General features: G+C 48.5%; 1 protein-coding gene and 1 long non-coding RNA gene across 2 annotated transcripts; one reads left to right on the forward strand and one right to left on the reverse strand.

Annotated features, from left to right (window-relative positions):
* Positions 1–81: 81 nt before the first annotated feature.
* On the reverse strand, positions 82–6,777 carry LOC137212428 (uncharacterized). The gene is made up of 3 exons (XR_010937512.1): positions 6,602–6,777; positions 5,402–5,552; positions 82–2,646 (listed from the first exon to the last, which is right to left on the reverse strand). It is a non-coding gene; the product is annotated as an uncharacterized lncRNA (long non-coding RNA).
* Positions 6,778–7,300: 523 nt separating this feature from the next.
* MYL4 (myosin light chain 4) lies at positions 7,301–18,752 on the forward strand. Its single transcript, XM_067715818.1, has 7 exons — positions 7,301–7,514; positions 10,581–10,608; positions 15,219–15,368; positions 16,825–16,998; positions 17,484–17,561; positions 18,108–18,152; positions 18,579–18,752. The coding sequence occupies exons 1-6, from the start codon at positions 7,392–7,394 to the stop codon at positions 18,134–18,136; spliced, it is 582 nt and encodes a 193-aa protein (XP_067571919.1). The 5' UTR covers positions 7,301–7,391; the 3' UTR covers positions 18,137–18,152; positions 18,579–18,752.
* The last annotated feature ends 917 nt before the right edge of the window (positions 18,753–19,669 follow it).

Genomic DNA, 19,669 nt, shown 5'->3' on the forward strand with positions numbered 1-19,669 from the left:
ACAAAGTGAATCAGTTATACATATACATATGTTCCCATATCTCTTCCCTCTTGCGTCTCCCTCTCTCCCACCCTCCCTATCCCACCCCTCCAGGCGGTCACAAAGCACTGAGCTGATATCCCTGTGCTATAAATTGCTTCATTGATTTGACTTTGAAGCAAAAGCATGTCAGTTTCACAACTATGTGCAAGTTAAGTAAATTTACCAATTCTTGTGTCAATCAGAATTATTAACATGAAATTCAAAGAGATATTGCATAAATTGGAAAGCAACTCTAAGATTTATTAACACCAGCAAAACATTTAAACTTTTTTGTCATTTTTGCGGCCAATTTACATAGGACTGTTGATTACAATTAAAATATCCTGTGTGTTTATGTTAGAAAAATGTGTATTGATTTGCATTATGAGAAGTTTCAATTTTACCATAAATTCTTGTACCTATCCAGCTAAGTGGCAAATAAGCATTTTCTTTCCTTGGAGCTTCAATTTTAGCTTGTTCATATACAATACGATATCAGTGAGATTGTATGCATATATTTTTAATTTATAGAAATATTATCGTGGCTTATACCTCATTCAGTTTCTTACTTATCACTATGTTTCTTCTGTGTATGCATCTAATCCTTTGCTTCTAACTGCTACACACTCTTTCATGGTACATGGTGCATCTTACCCAGGCATTCACAGTGATGGAGACCCAGATTGCTTCCAACTCCTGCTACCACAAATCATGCTGCAGACATCCTGTTCATGTACCTTATGAATTCATGTGAGATTTCTTTCAGATGTATACTTAGCTTGATTGCCCTCCTAAATCACAAAGCAGTACTCCTTCTATCCCCCATATTTCTTAGCTTTTCTTTTTTTTCTTTTTTTTTTTTTTTTTTGCGGTACGCGGGCCTCTCACTGTCGTGGCCTCTCCTGTTGTGGAGCACAGGCTCCGGACGTGCAGGCTCAGCGGCCGTGGCTCACGGGCCCAGCCACTCCGCGGCATGTGGGATCTTCCCGGACTGGGGCACAAACCCGCGTCCCCTGCATCGGCAGGTGGACTCTCAACCACTATGCCACCAGGGAAGCCCAGCTTTTCTATTTTTTCTTTATTATTATTATTTTTTGGTTGCATCAGGTCTTAGTTGCAGCATGAGGGGTCTTTGTTGAGGCGTGCAGGATCTTTCGTTGTGGTGCGGGCTTTTCACTGTGGCGCGCGGGCTTCTCTCTAGTTGTGCCGTGTGGGGTTTTTTTCTCTCTCTAGTTGTGGCGTGAGGGATCCAGAATGCATGGGCTCTTTAGTTTGCAGCACGTGGGCTCTCTTGTTGAGGAGCACAAGCTCAGTAGTTGTGGTACACGGGCTTAGTTGCCACGTGGCATGTGGGATCTTAGTTCCCCGACCGGGGATCGAACACATGTCCCCTGCATTGGAAGGCAAATTCTTTACCACTGGACCACCAGGGAAGTCCCAGCTTTTCTATTTCTTTGCCTTTCTTTTTTCCTTCCTGGAGACATTCTCTTTTGTCTTTCAATTCCCTAATATGTTTCCCAGCTGTGTCCAGTTTGCTACTTTTCATATCTATCGTGTGCTCTATTTTAGTTATTTTTATACCTAACATATTGCTTGTTTTACTAAAGTTGTTTTTCTTATTTCAACTATTTCTTTTTAAATTTATTTATTTATTTTTGGCTGCGCTGGGTCTTCGTTGCTGTGCACGGGCTTTCTCTAGTTGTGGCGAGTGGGGGCTACCTTCATTGCAGTGCGCAGGCTTCTCATTGGGGTGGCTTCTCTTGCTGCGGAGCACAGGCTCTAGGTGCGTGGGCTTCAGTAGTTGTGGCACACGGGCTCAGTAGTTGTGGCTCGTGGGCTCCAGAGTGCAGGCTCAGCAGTTGTGGCGCTCGGGCTTAGTTGCTCCGTGGCATGTGGGATCTTCCCAGACCAGGGATCGAACCCATGTTTGGCAGGCGGACCCTTAACCACTGCGCCACCAGGGAAGTCCCTCTTAATTTCAACTATTATAATTTTCTATATGTGATGTTTCTGTTTGGTTCTTCTTTATGTTTTCTTGTTCTGGTGTCGTATTGGTAATATGTTCATTTCTTTAAGCATGTTTATTAAGCTACTTTTAAAATCTTGGTCTATCTGTTGTCATCTTTCTACTTAAGGTACAATCTGTAATCAAGTGGGTTGTATCCATCTGAATTAGCTGTGTTCCTCACCTGTCTTGTTATTTGGCCCATGGGCACATAGGTTGCTCTGTTCAACAATGTGTACCAGTGCCATTTAGCTCAGGGGGTGAGGGTCAGGGGTGAATGAGCCGTAAGACTGAGAACCTCAAGCACCAAAACTCCCAAGTCAGTCAGACCCGACCTCACTAAATAACTCCTCATGTCAAGGCTTCACCTTTTGTCCCCACCTCCCAAGGGAGAAGCAACCTTAGGGGAAGTACTTCTTAGATTGCAGTTCTCCTGCTATGAGAGTTTAGGGGGTGAGGAGGGGAAACAACTGTCCGAAGTTCGGTTTCCCCTCCTATTTTTTATTGGATCCTCACAAGCACAGTGCGTCTTCAGTGCCCTGATTACTCTTACCAGCACCTGGATCAGCAGTTTGAGTCAGGAAGGTGATGGCAGGCACATCACTGTTTGTTCTAAGACACTGGTGGAGGAAAAGACAGATGAGAACTCCAGAGATCCTCTTCTTTTTTTATCATTCCACAGCCATGCCTGGCCACCTCCTGCCGTAAACCAAAGCCACCCCTTTACCACACACCACACCAGTTCAAAACAGGGCCCCCTTCACCCAAGGGGTATCTCACAGTTTTCTTCATTTCTTGGTGTTTTCTGTTTATAATTCTTTCGTAGTTGCCCTTGGGAGAGGGAGCAGCAGTCACACTGGTTCAGTCAAGCTTAAGGATTTTGAGTACTTGCTTTGTGCTGGACACTACTCTAAGTGTAGCATCTGTATTAACTCATTTAATCCTTACAATCACCCTGTGAGGTTATATTAGCAGTCCCATTTTACAGACGGGAAAACTGAGACAGAAAGAAGTTTAACTAGCTTGCCTAACGGACAAATCAATCAGGACTCTAACCCAGAACTCTTAAGTCCTGAGTGGGCCCTCTTAACCTCTGCCTTGCGGCAGAGTCCTCTACAGAGACACATAAATGTAGTGTTGGCCAGGGCTTTGCCCCATGATGTCTAGCTTATGAGACACTGTCTGGAAGAGGCGGGGGGAGGTGACAAGAACAAAGCATTAACAGCCAGGCACACTGTCAGCATCATTTGATCCCAGGCAGGCAGGACACAGGCCCTACATGGTTAGAGGTGAAGGGAGGAGGATGTGTGAGTGTGTGGAAGCCCAGCCCAAAGGAGGGCTGATGTCAGTTCTCTTCTGTGCGTTTGTCCAGATTTGACATGTGGTGTAAGCTGATTGGTGTGAAATTCTGTTCTGCGTTTTCCATCTACTGAGTGTGAGGTTCTTCCAGTGGCAGCATTCAAGTGGCTGGAGCAGCTCTGGCTGGGAACCACTCGATGCCTCCCCAGAGGCAGTAGTTAGGCTACCAGTACCTGCTACTATGCTTGCCTCTTTACACTTCTGCCTCTTCCTTCTGTCTCTCTTCCTTTCCTTTGCTCTGATTGGTCAACCCTGCCCTAGGTCCTGTGAAGGGTACCCTAGGTGGGTGAAATTGCAAGGTGAAAGTCAGTGGCCGTGAAGCAGAATGAGGACCAGAAGAAAGTGAAAACTCTGACTCCAGTTCTTGGGGGTCTCATGAACTGTGGGCATCATGGGTTTTAGTATAACAAGGCTAGTGTCAGGTATCTTGATTCTCGACACAGCTCCTGGGAAACCACAGCTCCCCTCTAGTAGCTTCTGAAGTACCAGCCACTTCTTTAGCTGGGGCTGCTTAAAGAGAATCAGAAACTGATTTGAGGAGCATCTCCTCCCCCACTGGGGTTTCAGGCAGCCAGGTTCCTCGTCTGAGTGTCGCTGACAGGCAGGCTGCCGGGCCCCAGGGACCAGTTACATGCTTTCTGAGCCACAAATATTTCACACTGTGGGTACCCAGCTGCTGCCCTTCCCCTCCCCCATTCCCTTCCACCTCTTTCTCCTTCCTAAACCCACACCTTAGAATCAAGTTAGCCACGGCCACCTTCCTCGTCCCTCCCTCCTGTGGGCCCCTCTCCTGGTGTTCCTTCCAGGAAACCTGAGACACCAGAGCACACCTCTAGCTTCCTCTGGCTCAGAAAACGAAGTGAAATTGCCAGCTATGATTGTTTACTATATGCCAGAGATGGTCTGTGGTGTCTAGCTAACATTACTTCATACAAATCTCACAACAACTTGAGAAGGAAATGTGTACTGTTAAAGGTCCTGAGGGTCCTGGGCCCAAGATTTAGAAATGGCAAAACCAGGATTCAGACCTATGCTTGTCTGCCTCTAAAGTCCACACTCTTTCCACGTTTTCAGATCCTCCAGCCCCATTCTGCGCTCCCAGTTTTCTAACCTCAGAGCTCTGCTCCCAAGCAGTCTGGATATTTTGTTTCGCTTTAGAATTAAAAAAAATAAATAAATAAAAGAGGAGAAAGAAGAAAGAAAGAAAAAGAAAAGAAATGAAAAGACAGAGTTACAACTGCCTGTCTTTTGGGGATCATATTTCTTCATAGAATGATTAGAATACCTTGTTTTTCTATTCAACATCTCATTCACTGGTTGTTTTTGAACTTTTAAATCATGGAACTATTTCCTACGAAATGACCATGGGACCTCCAGTATATAAAACACCTAGGAGTGGTGCTGTTTGAAGTGGCAGGGGATGGGAGAGCCCCAAGACCTGGCCCCTCTGTGTCCCTGACAGCCAGAAGCAAGCTAAGGAAGACGTAAGTGTCTGTCGAACACATTGAAAGCTCCTGACTATCTCTCACTTTAGAGATGAGGAAGCTGGGGCCCAGAGAGGGGAAGCGTCTTGACGTTCAGGACTAGTAGTGTCTGGCTCTTGCAGCTTCTGGCCTGCAGCTCTCTGCAGTGTGGGTATCTCTGCACCTAGTCCAGGAAGGGGATGCGGGTGGGGGTAGAGAAAGAGGAGAGGCGGGGCTTCCTCTTTTCCTCCTTCCTCATGACCAACAAACTGAGCTCCCAAGCCCCTTGGGGAAGGAGGTAGTCAGGGAGAGAACAGCCGGGGAATACTGAAGGGTGCAAGCAGAGGCACGCGGGAGCGCGGGGACGAGGAGTCGGAGGGAAGAGAAGGCTGGAGAGGGGAAGGGGGGAGGGGAAAAGAGCGAAGGAGCTGCCGGACCAGCCCAGGACCGGGACTGGCCTAGGGTTTGCTTCCTGGTCTTGCTCTAGGGTCCCCTTGGGCAAGACCTGCCCCCCTTTCCTGCCTCAGTTTTCTTTGAAGGCTTCTCTGCTCACCGGCGGTGAGAGCACGTGGAGGGTACAGGAGCGGCAGGGTGGTGTAGGAGCACCGCACACGAGCAGCCGGGCTTAGCTGGCAAAGCTCCGCCTGTGAAGAACTGAATGTCTCGCCGTAGCTCCGAAGTCTCCTGGGACTTAGATTCCTCACCTGTCACACCAGACGGGATGAGACGATCTCTAAGGGACCTTTTGCCTCTGAAAGATGTGGGACCTGGAGCCTGTGCTTAGGGAACCCAGAGAATGGGCAGATGTGGGCTCCAGGGCACCAGGCGTTATGTGGTCTAGCAATCTTGTTTTCTTTGTTTGTTTGTTTTTAATGTATATTTTTAGTCTTTATTGACTTTGTTACAATATTGCTTCTGTTTTATGTTTTGTTTTTTTTGGCTGCGAGGCATGTGGGATCTTAGTTCGCCCACCAGGGATGGAACCCTGCACTCCCTGCATTGGAAGGTGAAGTCTTAACCACTGGACGGCCAGGGAAGTCCCTAGCAATCTTGCTTTATGGGAGAGGAAACTGAACCTAGAAAGGCAAAGTGACTTTTCTGCTTCTCTCAGCTTTATTTCTCTTCATCCTCTGAAATGTAGAGCCATACAATTCAGTTCAAAGCAAGTCTGTGCAGTGGATAAGCTTTTTGTTGTCTTTCTGAACAATTTTTTTTGACTTTCAACTTTTTTTTTTTAAATAAAAACAGTACATGCTCGTTGTAAAGACTTCCGTTAATACAGGAAGTGAAAAAAGTAAAAACTGCAAATTGCTGTCATCCTCCTGTCCTTACCCTTTGAGTCCTTAGGGGTGTCTCCTGTTAACATTTTAGTGGTATTCATCCTGACCTATCTGATGAACCCACAAATATATATGTGTCCCCCCCCATAGGATTATAATATCAATGATTCAGGCACAAACTTTAGAATCAGACATACCTGGGTTCTAATCCCAGTTTATAGCTAATTAGCTGAGTGGCCTTGTTACTTGGCCAGTTTTAGTCTCAGTCTCCTCATGTGTAAAATGGGAGTAATAATATCTACTTATAGGACTGCAGTGAAGATTTAAGGAGGTTTTGTATGAATAGCACTCAGCTACCAGTGCCCGATACACAGTAAGTACTACACACACACACACACACACACACACACACACACGGGGCACAGAATGTGTTAGAGGTACAGTATATAAAAACGAGACCCCAGTTTCCTTACCTTCAGTCTCATCGACTTTCAGCCAACCTCTCTGCTTCTCACCCTGGCTCCACGGCACAAGTTATGTGCTCAATATTTGTTGAATGGATGATTGAAGTTGTGGGGTGGACCCAGGGATTTGAGGTCTGTGGAGTTCCCGGGGAGCCTGCTCTGGGAAATGCAGAGTTTTACCCGGTAGATTGGGAGGGTGTGGGACAGTGTGAGTTGGCCGGACCAGCTGTTGCTTCAGGGCGCCAGGCCAGAGAGTTGAACCTCAGGGCAGAGCTGAGGCCCCAGAGTGGCTCTCAGCTTAAAGGATCTTGGCTTAAAAGGAATGTGCAGTGGGCTGCCTCTGTTCAGGAGGGACTAAAAAAAGCCTCGCCCTCCCCTGGGCTTTGTGTGAGGGTTATCAACTGCTCAAGTCAGCTCATCTCTCTGGCTGGACTCTGGTATTTTTGAGAGGGTCTGTTTCCCTGGCCCCTCTGGGTGTCCACCGATTGGCAGGAAGGGGTCAGCCTGACCCACAGGTGGAGGTCGTGAGGAGTGTGAGGTGTGGGGGGAGGGGGAGGGGGAGGGGGCTGGTAGCCCCAAACCTGGTGACAATGCACAGTTGTCAGCTGTACCCTGCTGGTGTTTCTTCCTTTTATAGTCAGCAGCAGTTGCTCTTGCGATCACCCAGCCCCTCCGTGGGGGCTCCTGCCCAGGATAAAAAGGGCAGGAGGCAGCCCAGTCTCCAGTCTCAGCTCCTGGGCGCCGCATCTCTCGATTCCTTCCTAGGTCCCACCTCTGTGGAAGAGCCCAACGAGACAACATGCCTCCCAAGAAGCCTGAGCCTAAGAAGGAAGCGCCCAAGGCAGCCTCAGCCCCAGCCCCGGCCTCGGCCCCACCTCCCGAGCCTCCCAAGGAACCTGCCTTTGATCCCAAGAGTGTAAAGGTAAGTGAGCCTCAGCCACTGGGATGGGGGTGGGGATGACATTCAGAACGCTCTTTGCTCTGGAGCTCAGAGATCTACTTCACGGGGGCTGGACCGGGGTGAGGGCTGCAGTGTCCATCCCCCGCTCAGGGTCCCATGGGGCATGGAGCAGGTGTTGGGGCTGGTGAGGGCTATTTTAGATTGCAGGCTTTTCCCCTCAAGAACAGGTTTCTGCTCTGTCTGAGGAAGCCCTGCTCTGTCATCCCAAATTTGCCCAGCAAAGTTGGGAATGGCAGGGCGGTACGACCAACCAACCATCTAAACTTTCTTTAAGGCACTGTGGGGACCACCATAGTGAAGTAAAAAAGACTGTGTGATATCTTATGGAGAACAGACACAGAACGATAACTTCCAGTGTAACTTGGAGTAGGTGATAGAAAGAGCGAGGGAGCACTGCTCCCTGGGTGCTGGGGTCTGGGAAAGGCTTCACATGCAAAGACTCTTGCACTGGGTGGGTGATGAGGGCAGGGAGGCCCTAGATAAGATGAGAAGAGCCTGCTTCTCTCTCCTCTTCCCCACCCCGGTGGACCCCTCCTTCTGTGCCCTTAGCCTGGGCTCCTATCTGGAGCACGCAGTGGCCTAGCCTAGCCCAGGCCGAGACCCTCCCTCTAACCTGGTGTAGGAGCTGGGCCAGACTCCCTCTGCCGCCATAGCCCTATTCCCTCTCTGCCCCACCACGCTCCCCTCACCCTGAAAGGCTCCTCTCCTTGGAGCTGGTGTAGACCCTGCCTGCTGACTCAGTCATTTTAGGCCTCCCAGCTATTTGGCCCAGCTGCTTAAGGAATGGCACGGGGAGGGGATGGGCCAATGAAGGAGGGGGTCAGAGGCCTCTGGAGACTGAAGCAGTTTTAAGCTTTGGCACCAGAATGTAAGAGGTCAAGTGGCTACTGGTATGAAGGGCTATTAATAGCAGGTTGGGAGTGGTGGGCTCTTGGGTATATCAGCCTCAGGGCAGGGCTGGGGGTGGTGAGGAATCAGATCAAAATTAGAACTCAGGACCTGCTTCTGTGACAAAGAGGAAGAGAAACTAGCCCCCAGAGCTCTAACTGGATGACCCTCCCTGGCCCTCTCAGGATACTTCCTAGTACCCACAGCCCTGGGAGACCCTGCCACTGTGCCCAGAACCCTGGGGTTGATCTATGGTAGTCCCTACAAGGGGCGGAAGTTAAGCAGAACTGGCTTGGCCAAGAGATGGGACACTCTGGGGAAACTGAGGCACAGGGTAAGACCTTGAAAGTACCTGAAGGTTTTCTAGGTCATACATCGCTCCCTCTCTGGACAAAGCCTAGCAAGAAAAGCTGACAATCTCCCCCTTCAGGAAACCTGGATTTCTGAGTTGTTCTGATAACGCACTGTTCCCGTGGGACAGCCTAGACTGGACAAGAGCTGCCTAGTGCTATCATCCGAGTCCCTTCTCTTGGGCCTATCACTTCCCTCCATCCACCCACCTTCCCCAGTTTCTCACATCTGGTTGCAATTCTCTTTTCCATGTCTGGATTTTGTAGTTCTGGGGGTTGTTGAAATTGCTTTAAAGCGGAAAAAAAAATTAGGTATTTTTCATGAAGACTATTTTCACTATTATTATACTTTACCCAGTTCCTTTGCTTAGAAGATTCTTTGCTCAAAAATAGAGCAAAAGTGGCTTCCCTGATGGTGCAGTGGTTGGGAGTCCGCCTGCCGATGCAGGGGACACGGGTTCGTGCCCCGGTCCGGGAGGATCCCACATGCCGCAGAGCGGCTGGGCCCGTGAGCCATGGCCGCTGAGCCTGCGCGTCCGGAGCCTGTGCTCCGCAACGGGAGAGGCCACAACAGTGAGGGGCCCGCGTACCGCAAAAAAATAAATAAATAAAAATAAAGCAAAAGTAAACTTAAGCCCAATGTGTGTGGTTATGACCATATATTCAGATGTTATGTCGTTATACTAATTTCTCTTACACATTTAATCCTGGGGCTTAAATCATCGCAAAGTAAGGCAAACTGCACCGTTCCCCAGAGGGTTCCTTCAAAGCATCCTTTACCCCATTTAGAGGGTTTCTTTAACTTTCTGACCCATTCCTGGGTACAGCTAGCTCTCTTCCCAACACGGTGTAACCCCTCTTCTGCTCTCCTAGCTCGTTCCAGCCACCTCCAGTGGTCCTCATTAACAAGGTCAGACTTGGATGGGCACAGAGCAGCAGAATCAGGACTGGGAATGGTGGCACACAGAGAAGATGCTCCAGGATTGGTTACCACCACCAGCGGAGAGGGGATTTTAGGGGGTGGTGGTGGTAGATAAGGACCATGAAGTAACATGCAAGATCCTAAGTTAAAATAATGACTAATGCTTGTTCATTGTCATTCATCTTCAGAGCCTTCCACCTTCTTCTTCTGTACTCAGATTTGAATTTAGGGGGGAAAACCCAAAATTTACTCCTCTCAACAAATATATTTTGAGTGCCTACTCTATGCCAGGCATTTTCTGGCAAATCCCCTGCCCTGCTGGGACCCTGGCTTCAAGGAATCACAGTACACATAAAGGCATGACAGGAAAACAGTTAGGAAGCATCCAGGGCCCGCCTGAGAGGGATGTGTGCCGAAGGAGAGGCTGGGATGGAAGGGGTGAGGGAAGGCTCTGTTGAAGGAGGTGGGTTGAAAGCCAGCATCAAGTAGAAAGGGGAGAGACTGAAGGGGTGGATGCGAAGGCTGTTTACAGCCGCTGGGACGGAATTTACATTCGACCCAAAGGAATTATAATAGGGAGTCAGTGTGGGTTCTAGAGTTATTCAGAGTGTTTCTCTTTCCCTCTCATTTGGAGCCATCACTTAACAAGTGGTGCTGAGAGAGCTCTGGAGGCTGCATTATTTGACAGTCTGTCAATTGCGGCCCAGTTGTCAGGAAGCCGGTTGGTGTTTGACTCTCAGCCCGTAGTCTCCTTCCGTCCTCATCAGTGTCTGCTGGAGGTGACCCGATTGCTGCGGAAGCCGCTTCTGCTTCCTTTGGAAGGCCTTAGCAGTCCCAGCCCTCACTCCTCTGTGTTTCTCTCCACAGATAGACTTCACTGCTGACCAGATCGAAGGTGAGTACTAGCGACCCCACCTATCCCATCACACTCTCTCTGTTGCGCTTCCTGGGGAGGAGTTGTTGTCACCACCATAATAGTAATCATCACCATCACCACCCTCATAATCACCACCATCACAACCACCATCATCACTGTCACCACCATCACAATCACCACCATCACTATCAACATCATCATCTTCATCATTGCAAACCCGTATCTGAGTCAGGGTACACAAAGGCGTGACTGGAAAACAGTTACGCAAAATAGCAAGTATAGGTGTGTTCTCTGCTCACTTTCACCTACTACGTGTTATTACTTAAGCACTTTACGTGGATTAGTTTATTTAATTCTCACCGCAACCCTGTGAGGTAGGGACTGTCACCACCCCACTTTACAGGTGATAAAACTGAGGCACAGAGAGGTTGGGTGGCTTGCCCAGTCTCACACAGACAGTTGGTGGTGGAGCCAGGATTCTAACTCAGGCAATCTGATTCCAGACTTGAGTTCTGAACTACTCTGCCAGACTGCCTGGAACATAATAGATGCACAGCAAAAATGCCTTTTTTCCCTCCACTCTATAATCTCCTATCCAAGATATTTAGAAGTCCTCATTTCTGGTTTGTTATTGGAAAGCCCTCCTCAGGTTACCAGCTCCCTCTCCCTGCATCCTGAAGTCTGCCAAGATGCTCACCCGCTAATGGTGGCAGGACCAGCGGTGACTTGAGGGTGCCTTAGTCCACCTGTGATCTCCATCAGCCCTTCTCCGTCTTTGATGAAGACAATTTGTTTTCTCAACTTAATATAAGTATTCTTAAGTGTAGCTTCAAGACAAGCCTCGAGACCTCCCGCCCTCCAACTTAATTGTTGCCCCTCAGCCCTCTTCTGTAGGAGTCTGGTGTTTTGAGGATGAAATATTTCATCAAGTGATATCTACTTTACAGCTGGGATCCACCTTCATTGCAACTTATCCCTTTGTTTCCCCCACCAAATGCCTCCTGGACATAAAATCATAGGAATTGAAAGGGACCTTGAAAGGTCACCTGATTCAACCCCTTGATTTTAAGCACAGACTATACGTTAAAAATCAAACGAATCCATGAACATGGTAAAAAAAAAAAAATCATATACTACTTAAAAATAAAGAAAATTAAAAATATTTATTTTCCCCTTGCTTTCCTCTCATACTGATCCCCTCTCCCCAAAACAATCATTGTCAATAGGTCTGTGTATCCTTTGATTAAAAAAAATATAATGTTATACCAGTATGTATGTATGTATGTGTAAAGTTTATACAAATTGAGTCATGTGGTGCATACTGTCCTGCATCTTTTATTTAATATATATTTGGGTTGAACAATGTATAACATAGTACATATTATTTAATAATATATTTAAATATCTTTTTATATTTAACACCAACAGTTCTACCTCATTCTTTTAAACAGTTATATAGATTCTCACACACGGATGCACCTTTTAATCCAATCAGGCCCACATTGATAGACCTTCAGGTTGTTTCCAGTTGGGGTAGATAATGCTTTCCCCAGGGGATCTTCCTAGCAATGAGTCAAAGGATATGTGCATTTTAATAGTTACTGCCAAGTTTCCCTCCAAAAAAGTGATGCCAGTTACCCACCAATAGGGCATGAGAGATGGCAGATGCATTTTGAAACAAGTGAACCGAGTCCAACTCCATTTTTGCAATACCCTGTGGACAGTCACTTTCCATCAATAGTTTGGAGCACTGTGAAATTCTTAAAATAAATTTTAATGCATTTTAGTTAAATATATATATATATACTCAGTGTATATACAAACACAGTGGTACCCATGAGGACAAGAAAATCAACTAATGATAAAAAATTTTCATTTCCCAAATGGGAATCCTGGTCAAAGCCAACTGAGACAGCTGGTTGCCTCTTTTCTCTGTGAAGATATTCAGGGCTGGGGCCTAACTCATTCCAGCCTTTCATCCCTCTGACTTTGAAGGCATCGTTCCTTAGGTTGGATTGGAATTGTTTTTGCTTTAATTTTATTCCTATCTCTTCATTTGCTCTTTGGTGAAACTGAAGATGGTTTTCTCCTGTTTTGCTTGGAAAACGTTATCTGCAACCAGGAGACTTTGAAATTAGCCCTAAATCTGCCACTATTGGCCATGAGACTTGGAGCAAGTCACTTCTTTAAAGCTGGATTTTCTTATCTGCAAAGTGAGGGTATTTGGTTCTTTTCAATTCAGAAATTCTGTGACTCTCTTCAGCATCTTCTAGATACCCTCCATCTATTTGAAGACAGTTATCAAATCCCTTCCTGGCTTTATGATCTCCAGGTGATATGGCTCCAATTTCTTTTATTTATTTTCTCATAGGAATTAGTTTCTAAGTCCTGACTTCCTTCTCTGGCCCATATTTCCATATCCTTCTGGAAAGGGATCACCACCATTGTTCACTGCTCTAGCAGGCAGCTCCCTACTACAGATCTTTCAGAAGTTTCTTCTGGGACAATGAACTTCATCTCTCATATACCTCGAGATCACACTGGCCTTGTTTTTCCTCCTAGTAGCTATCCTAGACTTCAGTGTTTGGTTTTTATGTGCATACCAGCCTTCCCAGTGGTCTGGAACATTAGCTGGTGCAGCAGGCCTCTTCCTCCTCCTCCTCCTCCTCACTTGGTTTCCTTAATAGTTGGCTGGAAGTCACATCTGCAGTGGCCTATAAATGAGGATGATAATAGCTATAGCATAAAGTCTTTGTAAAGATGAACGGGATAATTCATGCAAAGTTATCAGCTCAGAGCCTGGCCCACAGTAAGTGCTCAAATCATAGGTCATTACTCCTGTTATTTCCCCCCTGTTCCATCCTTCTATTAAATATCATTCTTCTTTTAAGTGGAGACTCCTACTTTTATTAAGTTTGCCCTCACTCTTCTGAATGAATTAGAAGATCAAAAAGTCTGAGTTCAGATTCAACTGCCATATTTATTGAACAATGAATTTGTGCCAGAAGCCACGCTAATTGCTTTAAAAGTTCAAAAAAAAAATTAAATGGTTCTAACAAAGCTGTGAGGTCAGTGCTATTCCTTTTGACAGAGGACAAAGTTCAGTGAGGTTATGTGACTTGGCCAAGATCACACAGTTAAGTGGTAAAATTGGGATTAACCTCAGTAAGAGATTACTAACAGCATTGTTGGAGAATTTACTCTGTGTTAAGACACAGAGTTAAAGTTTTATGCGCACACTATTGTATTTTATTTGAATGTAATTTAAGGACCCTATGAGGTAGGTGCCATTTATAGAAGAAAAGAGGTTTATAGAGGTTAAATATTTACTTGCCCAAGGTCACACAGCTACTAAGCAATGGAAACAGAATTTGAACTCAATTAGTTAGTAATTTGAAAGACAGGCAGCTTTATATCTTTGAAATTCATACAAAGCCTAATAAAGAGTGTCAGGTAAATGTCTTGGGGAACCTGCTTTGATATGTGGAATGATTTGTGAATAATCCGTATGCAGCATCAAAGGAAATAAGTGTTTCTAAAGTGCTTAGAGAGGATTAAAAGCAGCTTTTCTCCTAAGTAGTTCACACATTCTTCTTAGGTTTATATTGTTAATCTGCTTAGTAAACCGTTTTGTCGCCGGTAGCATAAGGTAATTTCAATGCCATACCCAGTCCATATTATCCCCAGTGACGAGTTGGTTGAATCCAAATTGATTATGAATTAAGGTTCTTTGCAAAGGGCCCAGGAGTGCCTTCATTCAGCCTTGCCCCTGGGACACCTGCCCTGGAACCTTCTTCTGGGAGTCTGGCTCCAGAACTAGGAAATATAATAATAACCACCATGTGTTGATTCCCTTACCACATGCTAGACACCACGCTTGGAGTGCTTTGTAATCCCCCCAGCAGCCCACACAGGTGGACACTGTATCCTTACTTAGAGCTAAGAAACAGAGGGCCCGTGGGAGTTAGGAGTTTGGCCGAGGCCACCTGCGGGTCTGTGGTAGAGCTGAGGCGGGCTGACTGTTTCCACCAGGTCACCTTGTCCAGCCTGGGAGCCCCCTCTCAGCCTGGAACAGGCAGTACTGATATTAGCTGACTTCTGAACAGGTCTTGTCACTTTGCAAAGTGCTTCCACACACTGCCACCTCCTTTGACACTCGTAGTAACTGGGAGGGGAGGGCGGGGTGGAGCCTTACTTTCTGCGCGTGCGCAAAGAAAGTGAGACCCAGCCCGGTGCTGCTTGGCAGAGCGAAGAGGAGAACCCAGGAATCCTGACTCCTCAGCCAGTGCCCTTTTCACTTCCCTGCCTCTTTCAACAGTCAGCCACCTCACCTGCAAAGGGAAGGATGGGTGGGTGGGAGGGGCGGGGGCAGGGGAGACTTCAAATGATGTGACAAGTGATCGATGGAAGAGATCCCAGGCCCAGCGCTGGAACAGGTCGTGGGGCTCCAGCATGCTTCTTTAGTTGTCAGAAGATGGGGTGGGGATGGGTTACAGGGAGCGGCTGGGATGATGGCTGCAGGGAAATACTGAAATATTTTCTCAACCACAGCGCGGGTGGAGACTGATCAGCCCCAAACCACCGCCTTCGCTTGGCCCCGGGGGCTGCAGCCAGTCTTTTCTCTGCAGAGTTCAAAGAGGCCTTTTCATTGTTTGACCGGACCCCGACTGGAGAGCTGAAGATCACCTACGGGCAGTGCGGGGACGTGCTGCGGGCCCTGGGCCAGAACCCCACCAACGCCGAGGTGCTGCGCGTCCTGGGCAAGCCCAAGCCGGAAGGTCAGCGTGGGCCTCGTGGTGTCTCCCGCCGCCCCTGGGGCTCTCTCCCTTCAAGACAAACCTACCCTCCCCAGGTTACCCTCCTCCCATTGCTAGAATTACCTGGAAGCGCCTGGCACTTAGTTGACCCTCTCTCTTGGGCTTGTTCTTGTTTTCCCCGTGAGGGTGGGAGCTCCTGGGGAGCAGGAACGACATTCTGCTTCTTTAGTGTCTTCCTGTGACACCGAGGGTGCCGGGGACATGGGGCAGGGAAGCTTGGAGGGAAGCTGATAACTGAGCAGCGCCCCCCCCTTCCCCACCAGCAAATTGTGGTCGAGGTGTCACCGCGCTGAGCTGTCCTCCTTCTAATGATGGTTAGATCACTGAGGACTGCAAATTATTCATTTAATATAAATTACAGCAGACTCAAGATTAACTCTATAATGATGCTTCTTTCACTCGTTTGTATTTGATAGATTTTGGTGAATGAGAGTTTAGAATGTGGTGCAAGTGGCAACATTTGTGAATGTCACCTGTCACCATGGCAGTCAAGTTGACAGCTGCCCTAACACACATGTCCTTCTGAGAGGATGGGGCCAGGCAGACCTGGGCAGGGGCCCGCAGCCAGGGTGGACCATCTCTGGAGGCTTCCTGGGGCCCATGTTGGCTCTACCCCCTTCCTTGGTTTGGCCCCTTCCCCTCCTGCTCTTGCTGGTGAAGACACTGGTTGGGGGTGAAGGATGTGGGCCAGAAGGACCAGAGGAAGGAGTCTACCGGTGTCAGTAGGGCTTCTCAGAGGTCGAAAGATACCTGGGCACTTCCATTGTAGGAGGTTCCTGGGTTATAAAAGAAAGCAATGCCAACATTTGGAGGTATTTAAAAATGGTTTACCTCTATTAAATTAAAGCTTTTAACACATGACAATGTGGGAGAAGGGTGCTAGTCACACAAGAATCACACATTTTACTGGTTAGTAGTAAATTGATTCAGAGTTGCTCCAGGCACTGTTGGTCTAGTGATGGGACCCAAATTTGGAGTTATGCAAAATTTTCTTTTTGAAATTTTGTCAGTTTACCCTTGTGACTGGGAGTCTGTCACGTGTCAGAAGTCTAAGTTGTGAATGTGAGGCCTGCGCTGTGTGGCCCTTGGTGTCCCTCAAATCCTACTGCTGCCACCTCAGCTCCCTGCCCTGCTGGCCACCTGGAGCTCAGAGGTCTGGGTGGAGTCACGGTCCCTCTTCCCTCCTGCCCTAGTCCTTTCACTGAGAAGAGTGCCCAGAGTCAGCTCCTGCCTGGCTCCCAGGCCTCTGAGCCCTCCAGGATTGCTGACGGGGTGCCCCACCCAGAAGTGGCGGCGGCTGAGCTCTGGGTGCTGCCAGGGGCGGGCTAGCCTGGCAGAGCCAGGTGAGACCCCTCCTGACCCTCTGCTCCCTCGAGCTCACGTCGAATTCCCTTTCCTTCCCTGTCCCCGCCGCAAGAGATGAACACCAAGATGCTGGACTTTGAGACGTTCCTGCCCATCCTGCAGCATATCTCCCGCAACAAGGAGCAGGGCACCTACGAGGATTTCGTGGAGGGGCTGCGCGTGTTTGATAAGGAGAGCAACGGCACGGTCATGGGCGCCGAGCTTCGCCACGTCCTCGCCACCCTGGGTATGCCAGCTGGGCAGAGGTGGAGCCCAAGGGCAGGGGGAACAGAGGCGTGGGAAGTGACCAAGTGGCATATGTTGGGGAGACATGGGGGTCCCTGCGTCCTGAGGATCACATCCTGATCCAGGCCTGTTTTGCTTCCCCAGCTGGGTTTGCTCAGCAGGGTGGGAAGGAGAGGAGAGCAGGTTGGCCGAGCGGGGGTGAGGCCTGAGAGGTGGGACCCAGGGCTCCTGTCCTTTTCTTTGCCTCAGTCACTGGGGCCCTGGTCTGCTCACCCACTGGTGGCTGTAGCCAGAGGGAGAGACCTTGGGGACTAGGAAGGACCTTAAGACCCTTGGCTCCACCCTCCAAAGCCTCTGGGGGAGCTTTGGTATGGCCACTTCCTACACCCAGGAAGTCTTGAGCCATCAGACTCAAGGGGGTGCTTGGGTTTGGCCTGTGCCTCCTTTGCCCATCTGTAATTAAGTGCCCACTGTCTCCCGCCCCAGGAGAGAAGATGACTGAGGCTGAAGTGGAGCAGCTGTTAGCAGGGCAGGAGGATGCCAATGGCTGCATCAATTACGAAGGTATCGGCTCATGCTGCACTTCCCCGGTTGCGCAGGGCTGGGCTGGGCTGCAGAACAGAGCAGATGCAGGGGCTAGGGAGCATGCACACCCCTGGGGCTTTGGTGAGCTCCCAGTGGACATTGTTCTTTTTCTTTCCTGGGAGTGAACATCACAGTGTAATGGAAGGGGCATGGATTTCGGAGATAGCTCTGTGATATACCAGCTGTGTGACCTTGAGCAAGTCACTTACCTTCTCCGAGCCTTGGTTTTCTCATCTGAGCAATGGGGTGATGCTGGCCCCTGTCCCAAGTTTGCGGGGATTGGCCGAGATAATGTAGCTCATTTCATCTGTGTCAAGTACCAGCACAGAGAATGGACACAGAGCAGTGGTTATGTCTCTTCCTTCCTTCTACCTTCTCCCCATCAACCCTAAATGGGGGAAAGAATCATGCTCTGAAGAAAGGGTATTGGGAAGGTTTGAGGTCAGGCGGTATAGAGCAGGGAGAAGAGGTTTAAGGGGCTGAGAGGGGCCAAGTGCAGTGGCTGATTTCCGTCTTCTTTCCCAGCCTTTGTCAAGCACATCATGTCTGGGTGAAGCAGACCCCTCCAGGGTGAGTGCAGCCTCTCCTTCGGGGTCCCTCTGGGGCCCCACAGGGCACTGCAGGGGGCGGAGAACAGCCTGGCCCCGCCCATCAGTCCCCTGCCCTCTAAGTGCTCCTGTCACCTCCTGCTCTGCCCCCTGCCCTCCCTGGTCTTTGCACCTAACCTTGACCTTCATCAGTCACATCCTCCTGCCTCTTCTGGGGTCTCTCAAGGCAAGACCATTCCCTCAGGAGGGGCCTCCTGTATAGGCTCCTGTGTGTGAGGAGCCAGGTACCAGGTGCCCTTGACCCTGTTCCTCTTTTCTCCCTTCCCTGACCACCCCCTGCGCCCTCCTGCCCAGGCTTGGTGCCGTCCTCGTAGGGGTGGGGTCTGTGATCAGGGGCTGGGGTATGGAGCGTGAGGTAGAGTCCTGTACATCTAGTGCTTTCTTTCAGGTGTCTGGCCCATGGCCTTAGCCCAGGTGAGTTAACGAGAGGCCCAGAGTGACTGAGCTGGAGTTGGAGTCCTGGACTCTCCACTGCACCGCAGCCCCGAGGACCTCATGGGCCCATAGCCGTCCCCGTAAATAAACAGCTCCGGCAAGGTTGTGCCGAGTTCCCTGATTCCAACCAGTCTCTGAGTTGCTTTTTTAAATGAATTAACTAGTTGAGTTGGGTTTTTGTGAGTGTGTGTGATAATGTCACCTGAGGCCTCATGCATATTCCTCAGAGAAATAAGCAGTAACTGGGAGCTGGGGGACAAGGACCAGAGCCCAGAGATCTAGAAACATGAGGGCCAGACCATGCGCAGAGAGCTCAGGAAGGGCCTGCATTTGAGGAGCTGTAATCAGGAGTTTCATTTCCTTCCAAGGCTCACTCTCTACCTTATGTCCCGTCCAGGTGACAAATAGGAAGAAGCCACCTGCTTCTTCTTTTTAAAAAAATTGTGGTTAGCAGGGGGAAGGGTTGGGGGGAGGGATAGTTGAGTTTGGGATTGACATGTACACAATACCGTACTTAAAATGGATAACTAGGGACTTACCTGGAGGTCCAGTGGTTAAGACTCTGCCCTTCCACTGCAAGGGGTGCGGGTTCGATCCCTAGTGAACTAGGATATTCTGCATACCGTGCAGCTCAGCCAAAAAAAAAAAAAAAAAAAAGAATAACCAACAAGGACCTACTGTACAGCACAGGGAACTCTGCTCAATATTATATAACAGCCTAAATGGGAAAAGAGTTTGAAAAAGAATAGATACACGTGTATGTATAACAGAATCACTTTGCTGTACACCTGAAACTAACACAATATTGTTAATCAACTATACTCCGATATAAAATAAAAAGTTTTTTTAAAAAAGAAAAAAATTGTGGTAAAATACATATAATATAAAATTTTCCATCTTAACCATTTTTAAGTGTACAGTCCTGTAGTGTTAAGTATATTTACCTTGTTGTGTAACCAATCTTCAGAACTTTTTCATCTTATGAAACTGTAACTCTATGTCCATTAAACCATAAATCCCCATTTCCTCCTCTCCCCAGTCCCT

This window comes from Pseudorca crassidens, chromosome 19 (assembly GCF_039906515.1).
Source record: "Pseudorca crassidens isolate mPseCra1 chromosome 19, mPseCra1.hap1, whole genome shotgun sequence".
Classification (NCBI taxonomy): domain Eukaryota; kingdom Metazoa; phylum Chordata; class Mammalia; order Artiodactyla; family Delphinidae; genus Pseudorca; species Pseudorca crassidens.

Excerpts from the sequence above, each read along its gene's own strand:
- MYL4 (XM_067715818.1), top strand. The coding sequence starts at position 7,392 with ATGCCTCCCAAGAAGCCTGAGCCTAAGAAGGAAGCGCCCAAGGCAGCC. Across the intron at positions 7,515-10,580 it reads TTGATCCCAAGAGTGTAAAG|ATAGACTTCACTGCTGACCA; the intron begins GTAAGTGAGCCT and ends TTCTCTCCACAG. Across the intron at positions 16,999-17,483 it reads CCACGTCCTCGCCACCCTGG|GAGAGAAGATGACTGAGGCT; the intron begins GTATGCCAGCTG and ends CTCCCGCCCCAG.